General features: G+C 34.5%; 1 protein-coding gene across 4 annotated transcripts in view; it reads right to left on the reverse strand.

Annotated features, from left to right (window-relative positions):
• LOC102805934 (unconventional myosin-XV-like) overlaps positions 1 to 13,039 on the reverse strand; it is a 106,003-nt gene extending 92,964 nt beyond the window's left edge. For all 4 annotated transcript variants that reach the window (XM_085502601.1, XM_085502599.1, XM_085502598.1 and 1 more), the window contains exons 1-2: positions 12,887 to 13,039; positions 2,950 to 3,108 (exon numbers count right to left, since the gene is read on the reverse strand). In XM_085502601.1, the coding sequence (XP_085358727.1) occupies positions 2,950 to 2,958 (9 nt within the window). In that variant the 5' untranslated portion in view covers positions 2,959 to 3,108; positions 12,887 to 13,039. The remainder of the gene's footprint in view (positions 1 to 2,949; positions 3,109 to 12,886) is intronic.
• Between the last annotated feature and the right edge of the window lie 1,244 nt (positions 13,040 to 14,283).

Genomic DNA, 14,283 nt, shown 5'->3' on the forward strand with positions numbered 1-14,283 from the left:
GCTAATTATCCATTGACTTCACTTTGATGCATGTCCAACCACTATGATGTCATCACTTATACTGTTATCTCCATTTGTTTTCCATGTGTATCCACTAAATTGAAAAAATGAAGGTCATTAAACCAAAAGATTGATGTTGAAGCATCACCAACTTCTGTGCGAATGTTGTGTGATACTCAAGGTTTTGTTGTTCTTGAAAAAAAATTAAAGTAGCGATAGTTTCTTTTGTTGACAGATTTGCCGTCTGTGAATCGGAATTGACCATTGCATTTTGTACACCAAAAACCCTGTCTGCGAATGTTCCAAAATGTTATTATTCGTTACTACATTATTGTTTGGGTATTTTAATGTTGTCCAACAGTTATCATAACTAGTTTCAATCATAACTTAAGACAATAACTTTTTGAGGTTAGTTAGCCATTTTGGCTGCCTTTAATTGTCGCAACAGTTCAGGAAAATTGCTGAAAAATCGAATCAAATTAAATTTAAGTACAACCAGAGGTACATTACTTGGGGTTTGCAACTACGGTGACATGATACCAAGATCCTGTTTCAATCTCGCTCTCTCATAAGTGTTCCAACTCAGAAAAATTCGAATGCGCATGCCCGAGGTAACTAGGATACTGGGATGTCCAGGTGGATCAAAATAGCTGCTCACGATATGACGGATTACGATAACTATATTTTCTTTACATTTTCGATGTATTACATTTTTTTACTATGAATGTTGTAATACATGTTTTATTATTTTATTACAAACCGCCTATCTCATGTCAGAAGGTCGTAGCCTCAGTCTCGCTATTTACGAGATGAGACTTGAATGGGATCTTGACATGATGCCACCATACAGTACTATGCGCGTTGCAAACCCCAAGTAATGTACCTCTGGTACAACGCATTGTTAAATTAATATTTATAGTTTACATTGTTATCATTTCTGTGGGTTAAATACTAAATACTACTATTACTAATATGTAGAAAAATGTCATTGTTTCAGTAGGGTAATCATAAGTCTGTGTCTGATGTCCATCATGGCAACGAAGATTTGTACCCCAAAAAAGCATTTCTGAATGTTCCATTAGTTTATTTTGTACATTATATTCTTTCGTGAGAACACTATGGTATATAGTTCAAACGATGTTAGTTTCATTTTATCAAAGTTTGCAGATATTTTACTCCCAGATAGCAATGTCGGCCATCTTGTTTTTTTCCCTGACCGTTGTGCAACTGACACAGGAAGTTGTATGGTTTCATAGTGTAGTTTTAATCTGAATATATTTCTCTTATTTCAGTGTTCATATTCCTACTAAATCCTGACAATGCTGTATAAATCAAGTAAATTTGTTATGAAAAAAAAAACATTACAGAAAACTCCAACCGATGGAATCGTCTTCGAACGAATATGTAATTTTATGCAAATTACAATCACCGCACTGTCAGCAGTATGCTAATTCTCTTTGTTTTAAATGTTTTTTTTTTTTTGTTTTTTTTAAATTGTTTTTTGTGCCAGGCGACAGTTTGGGTGTCACTGTTGTCTCTCCTGACTTTTTTTTACTGTATGTGCAAATTGCAAGTGCTAGTGACTACACATAGTTCATTTTGCCACAGAAGTCATATTCATGTTTAGGACTACATGACAGGACTGTGTGGCCATCTCTCTGTCAAATGGCAATTTGTAATGCACTATCCTGGCGTCAACCAGGCCCGGTCGAACACAAGCACCTGCGGACCTTAACCAAGGTTCCCCCAAAGTCGCATTCGTTAGTGAATGACTCTCGGCCAGTGGAATTGGCTAATAATACATTGATGAACAAAAGTACAAGAAAACCAAATTTAATTTTGTTAAGAATAAACATCAAAAACAAGGTTATTGCAATCATTAATCATCCTTATAATTTTAGTGTTCAAATTTTTGTGTTGCTATAGTTACACTAATATGTTGACTCAAAACAATGCTTAGAATACATATCAAAGAATAAAACTATTTGTTGGTAGCAATGCATTGTTTGCACATACCTGTATATTACTGCTATACGATTAATCAAAATGACATTTCTCATGTCATTGTATCATTATATATAGGCAATGTCAGAGATATAATTCATCCAATAAAATCACACATCCAATAGAATATGCACAACTTATCAATTCATTCAAACTGCACACATACAATGTCAAATTTTATAAATTCATTCAAACTGCACACATACACTGTAAAATTTTATAAATTAATTCAAACTGCACACATACACTGTAAAATTTTATAAATTAATTCAAACTGTACACATACACTGTAAAATTTTATAAATTCATTCAAACTGTACACATACACTGTAAAATTTTATAAATTCATTCAAACTGTACACATACACTGTAAAATTTTATAAATTAATTCAAACTGTACACATACACTGTAAAATTTTATAAATTAATTCAAACTGTACACATACACTGTAAAATTTTATAAATTAATTCAAACTGTACACATACACTGTAAAATTTTATAAATTAATTCAAACTGTACACATACACTGTAAAAATTTATCAATTTATTCATGTATACTCTGCTATATATATTTTACAATTTCCCTGACACACATTTTTCTCTCAAGATCCTACTTGACAACTAGTAACTTATTCAGGATTTACATGCTGTCTCAAGTTTTGATAAATACTTCTGACAGAGATGAATGAAATGGTAATTGACCATCACTTGGCAATATCAAAATAACAGGAAGCAAGTTATCATGTATGTTAGAAAAAAAAAATTAAATATCAATGCAATCAATTATTTGGATTTTTTTGTTTTTTCTCAAAAATTCTGTGAAAAAAAAGGTGTGATGCACACATTTTAATTGCATTTTGTACGCACTAAACATGTACATTTTACTCTGGGCCAAGAGCCATGTAATGTACACTAAAGAAAGAAAGATAAATAAAAACACTTACCAGTTCCATTTTGAAGACTATTTAAACACGTACAAGGATATTGTTTTTATCTTTTGTAGAAATTCTTCACTTAATAATACTAATATTTTTTCTTTGATCCATAACGATGGTTACTTCGTTGTAACTCTAGATAATAAGATTTTAAATTGAAACCACTGGCTGCAAAAAAACAAACAGCAATCAGGATAGTATGTGACCATAATTAACAAGAAATATTTTATCAGTACGGTATACTGACAAAAAACTTATCTTTAAGACAACAAACTAAAAACATCAAGTAATATTAAATTATGCGATGGGTCATGGAGGGATATGCACCTCTGATTTACAGATTTCAATATAAATATAGCCACACAATTTTATGCAAACAATGTATTTTATAGGTGTTGTATATCTTTGTATGGCAAGAGGTCTTGCTCTAATTAATAATAACTTTATTACACAACTGTATGGTAACAAATAACAAGATTTGCATTATAATGAAATTTACACAGTTTGATGGAATTAATTCTCAACCTATGTTGCAAATAGAATAGTACAAAGAATATTACTTGAAATGTAAAAAAGATACCATCTGTATATGAAACCACATTTGTATGTACGTCATACGTGTTTGAGACAAACACACTGACTGTGACGATATTTCAATATTTGATCTTGTAGAAATGTATTTTCGAGTTTATATATATTTATTCACTAGTCATTGTTCTTTCTTAAGTTCATCTGATTTGCATATGCACTGACAATTTGAGCCATATTATAATATTTGCTACACTTAGGGAGTTTTCTGAGTATAAATAGAGCAGTCATGTGGTTTGAAGTCAGTACTGTGGTAGATTTTGCTTTGAACAGCAGCTGGACGTTTTGGGCGTTGTCTGATGGTTACACGTGGTCGGGCACTCCGTGGCGATTGGTTGCACCTGTTTTCAAGATACTTTCACATCTTTGCCTTCCTCCTGTCTGAAAGTCAACTGGCTTTGTGCACCGGCATCTACGAACGCACCAACGGAAAAGATTGTGAATTGGTCGCTTAAACTACCTGAAAATCACAGCAACCTTGACTAGTGTGCGCCGCCTCTACGAAACCAAGTATACGCTAAGAAGTTCTACAGCCTACTTCGTTTCCAGTGTGAACAATGAACTGACTGTAGTTAAGTAATTTATGTATAGCAAATGACATTTATGCCCACCATTTTACGTTAACTACCACAGTGCTCAGCATATTTGTATTTAAGTATTTAGCGCTTATTATGTAATTAATTTTTGAGTAGATTATTATTATTGATTGATGTTCTGTAGACGCGAACCATACATCTCTCTGGTATTGCATATATATATATTCTATCTAACTTCAATAAACGAGTACGTTCTATTCACGCATATATGTAACTCTGGTTTGTTTTGTCGATTGTTTGAATCACTCTGATTGACTGGGGGCTCGTTGAGCTACACTTGCCTCTTCCCCATGTGACGGTAGCACGTGACACTGACATATCATGTAAACTTCTCAATTGTTTAAGCAAAGAAAAGGTTATTACACTTCCGGTCATCACAAACATGACTCACTAGAATAGAGTAACATGTTTGTATTATAAACAGTACATTTTATATTGTAATAATTGTCAAATCAAAGAACAAAGATCTAGATTCCTTGCAGCTCTATACATCTATAGCATTTTAGCATGGATGAATTATTTCATAGTGTTGTTTCAATTAATCATTCTTTAATTTTTGCAAAATTTATCTTCTATATTCTTGATATGTTTCAGTTCTGTAAGTTTTGTTGTCATGAATGTTGTTTTGTTCTTGTTATTGTTATTATTGGACATTACTCAAGGTTTCTTTGGTACTGTAAAATGACTAATTTTCACTGGGTTTAAATTTCACTGATTTACCATTTCAGGCATATTCAGTGAGTTTTAAATTCACGGTTTCGTCATTTAGATAATGTGTTTTATGCTAAATTTTACATATTCACTGTGTTTTAATTTAGCGCATTTTTCCAGTCAGCGAAATAAGCTAAATTAAAACCCAGTGAATAATTACCCCTTTTACAGTACCTAGTTCCAAAATTACATTCTATCTTATCATATCTTAGCTTATCTATGTTTCTAGGACATCAAGAGAAAACACAAATCTACCACAGAATCAACTTGATAGGGGTAGATCATAGCATACACCCATTTTCATTCACCAGAAATTGTTAAAAATGCAAGAATTCTCCAGAAATTAAATGTCATGACAATTATTTCAGTCTTGGGTGCTAGATCAGTTTTGAAAACCTGGATCCTAGCTCCCCTGCTCACAACTAGTCTATCAATTACAAGCAAATTAGAATGAAAACCTGGATCCTAGCTCCCCTGCTCACATCTAGTCTATCAATTACAAGCAAATTAGAATGAAAACCTGGATCCTAGCTCCCCTGCTCACAACTAGTCTATCAATTACAAGCAAATTAGAATGAAAACCTGGATCCTAGCTCCCCTGCTCACATCTAGTCTATCAATTACAAGCAAATTAGAATGAAAACCTGGATCCTAGCTCCCCTGCTCACATCTAGTCTATCAATTACAAGCAAATTAGAATGAAAACCTGGATCCTAGCTCCCCTGCTCACAACTAGTCTATCAATTACAAGCAAATTAGAATGAAAACCTGGATCCTAGCTCCCCTGCTCACATCTAGTCTATCAATTACAAGCAAATTAGAATGAAAACCTGGATCCTAGCTCCCCTGCTCACAACTAGTCTATCAATTACAAGCAAATTAGAATGAAAACCTGGATCCTAGCTCCCCTGCTCACATCTAGTCTATCAATTACAAGCAAATTAGAATAAAAACCTGGATCCTAGCTCCCCTGCTCGCAACTAGTCTATCAATTACAAGCAAATTAGAATGAAAACCTGGATCCTAGCTCCCCTGCTCACATCTAGTCTATCAATTACAAGCAAATTAGAATGAAAACCTGGATCCTAGCTCCCCTGCTCACAACTAGTCTATCAATTACAAGCAAATTAGAATGAAAACCTGGATCCTAGCTCCCCTGCTCACAACTAGTCTATCAATTACAAGCAAATTAGAATGAAAACCTGGATCCTAGCTCCCCTGCTCACATCTAGTCTATCAATTACAAGCAAATTAGAATGAAAACCTGGATCCTAGCTCCCCTGCTCACATCTAGTCTATCAATTACAAGCAAATTAGAATGAAAACCTGGATCCTAGCTCCCCTGCTCACATCTAGTCTATCAATTACAAGCAAATTAGAATGAAAACCTGGATCCTAGCTCCCCTGCTCACATCTAGTCTATCAATTACAAGCAAATTAGAATGAAAACCTGGATCCTAGCTCCTCTGCTCACATCTAGTCTATCAATTACAAGCAAATTAGAATGAAAACCTGGATCCTAGCTCCCCTGCTCACATCTAGTCTATCAATTACAAGCAAATTAGAATGAAAACCTGGATCCTAGCTCCCCTGCTCACATCTAGTCTATCAATTACAAGCAAATTAGAATGAAAACCTGGATCCTAGCTCCGCTGCTCACATCTAGTCTATCAATTACAAGCAAATTAGAAGTTATTAATAGCTTATGATCAGATCTAATTTTGCATCATGATCTAATTATAGACAAATAGAACAATTGTGATTAATGTACAATGTCAAATAAGAGATGTCCTTTGTTCGTCACATATTACTAATAATACATGTACCACTCCCAGACAAATGTGTCAACAAGCCTGAACAATGCACAGCACTGGTATAATTGATATGTAACTGTAGTTGGTCATATGATAGATATCAATAGTACAGGTCCAGCAGTCTGATCAATAAGTATCCATTGTGGCAACTTTTTCTCACTATTTCTCTGACCATCATAGGTCCATATAGATTACTTTCACTTATTTTGCTGAAATAAAATTCAGCGAATAAAAATCTGACCAAAATTGTTTCGTTCATAAACAAGTGAATTCAAAACTTAATGAATGGATATTATCCCTGCAACATCCAACTTAATGGATATTCACACAGCTTTCTCTCTCAAGGATCAGTCAAGAAATTTAGAAGAGTAACAGGCTATATAGCATGTAATCATGCACTGTCTAAGGAACCCTTTGATTTAAACTACAGTACTTATTGGTATCTTAATATATAGCAATTCATGCACATAATGAGATCAATGACAAATATAAATCTTCACATATTTAGCATTGACATCAATTTACCTACCTACCAGCATGTTACTAGTATGTATGTATTCACAGAGCACTAGCAACCTTTCAAAATGCTATGCAACTAAGTACCGGTATCAAGCAATTATCATTTTACTAGTGAGACATTTATATATGCTTAGAATTCAATTTTTTCAACAGACTTGACAGCTGAGTGTCATTTAATGGGTGATCCAAATTTAAGCCACAACTTACTTGCATGTCTTTTAACAACAGTGAGTTAGAAAAAGGATCACTTCAGTTGTGGCTTACATTTGAGGCTCTGAGTAGCGGTGTACGAGCCAGTGTTTCTTTTCCATAAAAGTGGTAGCATTACATGAACTCTAAAAGGTCAAGGAGTATGGAAGCATTGACCTCCAAAAGGACAGAGTGTACACATGTTCTTGCAGATGTGTCCTACAAAGAATGCAGTGTGGGGACAGCATTGACCTCTAATAGTGCACAGTCCAGATTTGACATTTTGCATGGGATTGTCATACATACAATATTTGTCTGTAGTATTCTTGTCGTTCACTAATGTTGAATTGTTCACTAATGTTGACTTCTTTTTAAATCAATTTTTATATTTCATGTACTTTTATTATTTACTTTATTAATCTGAAAACCTAAAAGGAAATGTTAACTCTTTCTTTACGGTATTAATAAAGCATTATTCTATTCTATTCTACAATAGTATAAGAGAAAGAATTGAGAAGTATTAGCACTATAGAGGGTGTGATGCCATCACAAAAGGACACATTTTGTTGTTCACATGGCCTAGATTGAAATCATAATACTGTAGAATACTTTATTTTCGCTTGGAATTTATTTTCGCTATTTTCGCTGAAGGGATGTTTCCGTGAAAATAAAATCCAGTGAATATATAGTTTTTTTCCTATATTTCACATTAAACTCATCAAAAATCAGTGAAAATAAATTCCACACAAAACGCCCGAAAAGCCTTTTCAGCGAAAATTAATTCCAGTGAAAATAAAGTATTCCACAGTATCAGTAGGTGTGAAAACAGATTATTATAACAGATAATTCCCTCCAGTAGCAGCCAGCCATATTACCTAACAATTCCAATATTATCAACATTTCAGAGGTCATGTTAGTTCACACATATTTTAAAAGTAGACAACTGATTTTGTTGCAACTATAATGTACTTTATAATTTGTGAGAAAACAATACATTTTATGGTTAAATTTCAATATCCACTCAGTTTTAATTATTTTTAGCATGCATTAATAGTAATTAATTAATTAGCAAAAATAAAACCCAGCTAACATTAAGCACTATACAGTAGTAAAGTGTAATTTTTTGTATACATCCAATTATTTTCCTAAATCAATATTTTTGTGTGTAGAACACATGGTAGAACCAACATAGAAATCAATATTGTAAATAAGCTTAACTTAATAACACTGAACACACCAGGTTGCTGAGGCAGCTTGCAAGGAAAGCACTGAGGCAACTTGCAAGGAACGTACATTTGTACTGAGGCAACTTGCAAGGAAAGCACTGAGGCAGCTTGCAAGGAACGTACATTTGTACTGAGGCAACTTGCAAGGAAAGCACTGAGGCAACTTGCAAGGAACGTTTATTTGTACTGAGGCAACTTGCAAGGAAAGCACTGAGGCAACTTGCAAGGAACGTTTATTTGTACTGAGGCAACTTGCAAGGAAAGCACTGAGGCAACTTGCAAGGAACGTACATTTGTACTGAGGCAACTTGCAAGGAAAGCACTGAGGCAACTTGCAAGGAACGTACATTTGTACTGAGGCAACTTGCAAGGAAAGCACTGAGGCAGCTTGCACAGTACACGTAATATATTGGGTTTTGGTTTACATGCACCTATAGTACCCCGGTATATAATTTAATTTTACACTAGCAACTTTGGTATTATTAGCCTTTATTATGATAGTTGTGTTCAGGCTACGCCAAGTACAAGCTAAGGATTAAGCTAATCTTGTATGATTGCATATTGGCTATACCCAATCGTTTAAGCACTGGAGGGGACTAGAGTTAGCATGAATTAAAAAAAACATCCAAACTTGTTAGAACATAAAATCTTCAGTTATTTTAACTATGATTACTCATTACAGTAATCAGGAAGGTATGTATGTTAGTTATATTGTTATAAAAGAATAACAATGCAAATTAGGAAAGTGCTGATTGCAGAGTAACAGAAGTAGTACTGAATCTCATCATCATCAGTCCACAATGTTTTTGGCCTCTTAGCTGTGCATGACCTCAATAAAAACAAGCCATGCATGGTACAGTCCCTGTTAGTTATCGAATTTAAAAGATATATAGTTTTGTTTATAGTAATATAGCTGGAATATAACCATGTCAGGAATATTATTTTTTTACATTAAAATGATTGACATTTGTATCTGATCGTCAAACAAGTACTTGTCCATATTGAGAGATATTGCTCTGGAACAGCATTCAAAATCAGCCATTTTGAATACATGTATATATATAACATGATTTTTAACGAATATATAAATTTTGAACATAATCAGTCAAAGCATTTAAGAGACATGGCTCTAGAAGCCCAATCATTAAAACAAAATGGCCGCCAGTCAGCTATTTTGAATCCAATCTGAAAAATAAAATTACATGCATCAGGAACCTGTAATGTCTAATATGTGTACCAAGTTTGAACAAAATCCATCCATAAATGCAAGAAATGCTTGATATTTGAGGATTTTTCTAGCACAAAAATGACCACCATTTGGCCACTTTGAAAAGGATCGTCAAACCAATATATCCGTATATCTATGACATGATGTATAATGAATATTAAAAATGTTAACATAATCAGTCAAAGCAAGTCAGACATATGGGTCTGAAAACAAATTCATTAAAACAAAATGGTCGCCAGACAGCCATTTTGAATACGATCTGAAAAATAAATGATGTGCATCAGAAACCTGTGATGTCTAATATATGTACCATCAAGTTTGAATGAAAGCCATCTATAAATGCCACAAACGCTTGATATTTGATGATTTTTTAGCACAAAAATGACCACCATTCGGCCATTTTGAATAGGATCGTCAAACCAATATATTTGTCTATTTATGAGATGATGTATATAATGAATATTTAAAATTTTAACATAATCAGTGAAAGCAAGTCATTCATTAAAACAAAATGGCCGCCAGTCGGCCATTTTGAATCTTATCTGAAATACAAAATGATGTTCATCAAGGTCCATCAAACCGAGAAATGCTTGATTTTTATGATTTTTTAGCACAAAAATGGCCGCAATTTGGCCATTTTGAATCAGATCGTGAAACAAAATGATGTGCATCAAGGTCCTATAATGTCCAACGTATATACAAGGTTTGAACAAAATCCATCTGTAAAGAGCCGGGAAATGCTTGATTTTGATGATTTTTTAGCACAAAAATGGCTACCATTCGGCCATTTGTTAATAGAATCATCAAACTAATATATCTGTATATCTATGACATGATCTATAATGAATATTTAAAATTTTAACATAATCAGTGAAAGCAAGTCAGACATATGGCACGAGAACCACATTCATGAAAACAAAATGGCAGCCAGTCGGCCATTTTGAATCTTATCTGAAAAACAAAAAGATGTGCATCAAGGTCCTATAATGTCTAATGTATATACTAATTTTGAACAAAATCCATCTGTAAACAGCCGAAAAATCTGGAATCAGATCGGCCATCTTGAATCAGATCGTGAAACAAATTGACGTGCATATGTATAATATCATGTATGATGCATGTGTGAAGTTTGATTGTGATTGGTCAAGACATTTCTAAGATACAGGGTCGGACGTACGCACGGATGCACGCACGGATGCACGCACGGACACACAGAGGTCAAAACACAAGTCCCCGTTTTCGACTTGCATCCGAACGTGGTCTAATTAAATATAATATACAAGAAATTTTAAATTGATATATGATATGCACAAGGCCAAAATATAAAAACCAAAGCTGCCTTTGTGTATATTCCACACAAAATAATATTACAAAATATATATAATCAGAGGTACATTACTTGGGGTTTGCAACCCGCATAGTACTGTATACGGTGACATCATGCCAAGATCCCATTCAAGTCTCATCTCGTAGATAGCAAGACTGATGCTACGACCTTCTGACATGACATAGGCGGTTTGTAATAAAACAATAAAACATGTATTACCACATTCATAGTGAAAAAATGTAATACATCAAAAATGTACAGAAAATATAGTTATCGTAATCATCATCCGTGAGCAGCTATTTTGATCCACCTGGACATCTCAGTATCCTAGTTACCTTGGGCATGCGCATTCGCATTTTTCTGAGTTGGAACGCTTATGCGAGAGCGAGATTGAAACGGGATCTCTGAGCTGTTACTAAATTTGGCATGAATATTCTACATTGAATTGAGTGATGTAACAAGGCAAATCAGCACTATGATATGCATCATGTCATATGACCAGTTTTTTTCATACAGCAATATTTATGCTTAAATTGACAATTATGCTACAGATGCCTTGGAGTTGAGTTTATACTGTTACCAGGTGTATGTCAATATTGACGTCTTCAATTTTCAATAGATTACTTCCTGTTTCAAATGTGTGCATACCATGTCAGTCTATAGTGTTAATTGTTCCAAATACTCTCACACATGGCCATATCTAACACTGGATATTATGTCAAGTTATGAGTGAATTGTGTTAAGTTTTTATAATAGACTAATTTAAATACTACTTTGATTAAACCATTATTTCACAATATTGCAAATCATCAATGACCTTATAATAACCACAGTGGTTCACAGGACTAATTGTCAAACAGATCATAGGTTGAAATAAAGACACAATTGCAGAACTGAGATATCACAGCTCCACTGTTTCACGGGTGCAGTCCAATATCAATAATATCAAACAAAACATCGACATTTTGAAAGGAATTTCTTATTTTGACCACACCTGCGAACACAGTTACACCGCCAGCTGATGTAGTGAGTCATTCGGCTACTGAAGCACATTTCGACAAAATGGCTTTATAAACAAACGACGAGCGCTGGACATTTCATAACCAAAGTATGTCGGCACGGTGTACTAGTATATCTGGACCGCCCACAGACAAGCCGGTGTTGTTATTGTTATTTCTTGGGACAGGCGACTCCGTGCCACCGAAACAAATATGGCCGAAATGTCAGCACGAACTGATGTGCAAGGGTCCAGGGTCCTATACGAAGGCCGATTTCACCTGACAATACTCTGCCGATTCTCTTCAACATCCAATAAGTGCGGTGTAATGATTCGAGAGAACGTTACGGAACAATTTCATTTGCATTCATCATCGAGTGATGATCGAGCTATCCTAAACTAAAAACCAAACTTCCATCACGACAATATTTATCGGCTTTGCTCTGCTCTCCTCTCCTTAGTGCTAAGGTCTCTTGCGTGAAACTTCAAGCTTTTGACAACAGAAATCAGAGAAACACTTCACAACAGATCGGAATTAACGTAAAACGTTTGTCCAAATTGATAACAATAAAGTCAGAGAACAAATTAACACAACTATGATTACGGTAAATTACCTTTTGCCGTGCTTGGCACGAATACGCCAGCAACCTGTTTGCTCCAATGTAGGACTGGATATATCAGTGCCAGCAAAACACCCCCAGCAAACACAACGCTGAGTAAAAATTTCAACAAATAGCCCCATGGTACTCACCTTGGAAGTGTTTATATCCTCTGCGGAGTTACAGTCGCCTTACTGGAAGAAACAATCTAACAAAAATGGCATATAAAACTTAGAAGTCAGAGGAAAGAGAGTCGAGGCCGCTTGCGAATTCCGCGGATAAAGCAAAACTAATATCTTTGGACGATTACATTGAACATGCAGGGGACGTAGATTGGCACTGGGGGTGAATCTTAATATTGCTACAAGGGTATTCAGAATATTGTATGAATAACTAATGAATTCTATTCATATAACTACTTTTATTTATAAATGTTAACTTGTTGACATGGTTTGATGGTACAGTATGTAGATAAATTATCAGGATCCGAAGTCGAAGCACCGTCACGCGTAGTGGTTGATTCTAATGTCGTGGGTCATTTGTTGTCATTCCTTGGGCGTGGGGCGTTGTAATTTGTCAGTATATTGTTCGCCTATGTATTCAGAAAGTTCACTGAGCTAGGGCGGAGCCACCGTACCCATTCGACGTAGTTAAATAAACACACTGGAAAAGAAACTATGATCTTTTCTTCGATGTGACCTTGCGTTATTATATAACAAATATGAACTATTTTGAAATTGTTCGATAAAATAGACTAAAAATCTGTATTTAATTAAAATTAGACAACACCCGTTCATTAGTGTTTATAGTTATGTCAACTGATTTTGTATTCAGCGTACAATATAATTACTTTATTGAGTGGAACCCTTTACATGTTTAGTGGCCCATCACAAAATTGTACACAATGATTGAAGACTCATCGTATTATATTATTATATAAGTTATCCGTGGCGGTATCTTTCGTCTGTTTGCCAACCCCATCTCTCCTACCGTGCTTTCAACTGTAGGACAGTGGGATTTGGGGAATTTAAGTTGGTGTTATTGTTATATTATTTATTGCAACAATTTTATTATATATAGTGTGATATTTACTTCACAATATCATATAATTCTACGGCTTGAAGTGAAGAATGAGCATTCTTAATTGCTGTTGTTATATGATACGTTCTAGTTAGGACATATTACATGAAATCAAAGTACCGACAACTCTGAATACGCGACAAATTAAGTTACATAAACGATTTATAAGATAAATCCTTGGTTACATGTTTACACGCACAACCACAATTTGATTGACCGACACTTTTTGGTCAAATAACAGTTACCTCACGTTTATATGTGGTGACAATAGTAGCTTTTCAGACTACTAATTTTTGAATCCTCTTTCTTATTTTTTTTTATTATTAACAAGCATGTAAAGTATATTTATTTATTTGAAAATAGTATTATTATTATAAACCCAAATGGTTACTCATTGTATGTGAGCTTGTGACTCTCATTGTGTGCTTTGCGGAATGGAGAGAGACGGCTGCCAAATCATTCTAGTCAT

Source organism: Saccoglossus kowalevskii, chromosome 8, assembly GCF_978046115.1.
Source record: "Saccoglossus kowalevskii chromosome 8, keSacKowa6.1, whole genome shotgun sequence".
In the NCBI taxonomy this organism is placed as follows: Eukaryota; Metazoa; Hemichordata; class Enteropneusta; family Harrimaniidae; genus Saccoglossus; species Saccoglossus kowalevskii.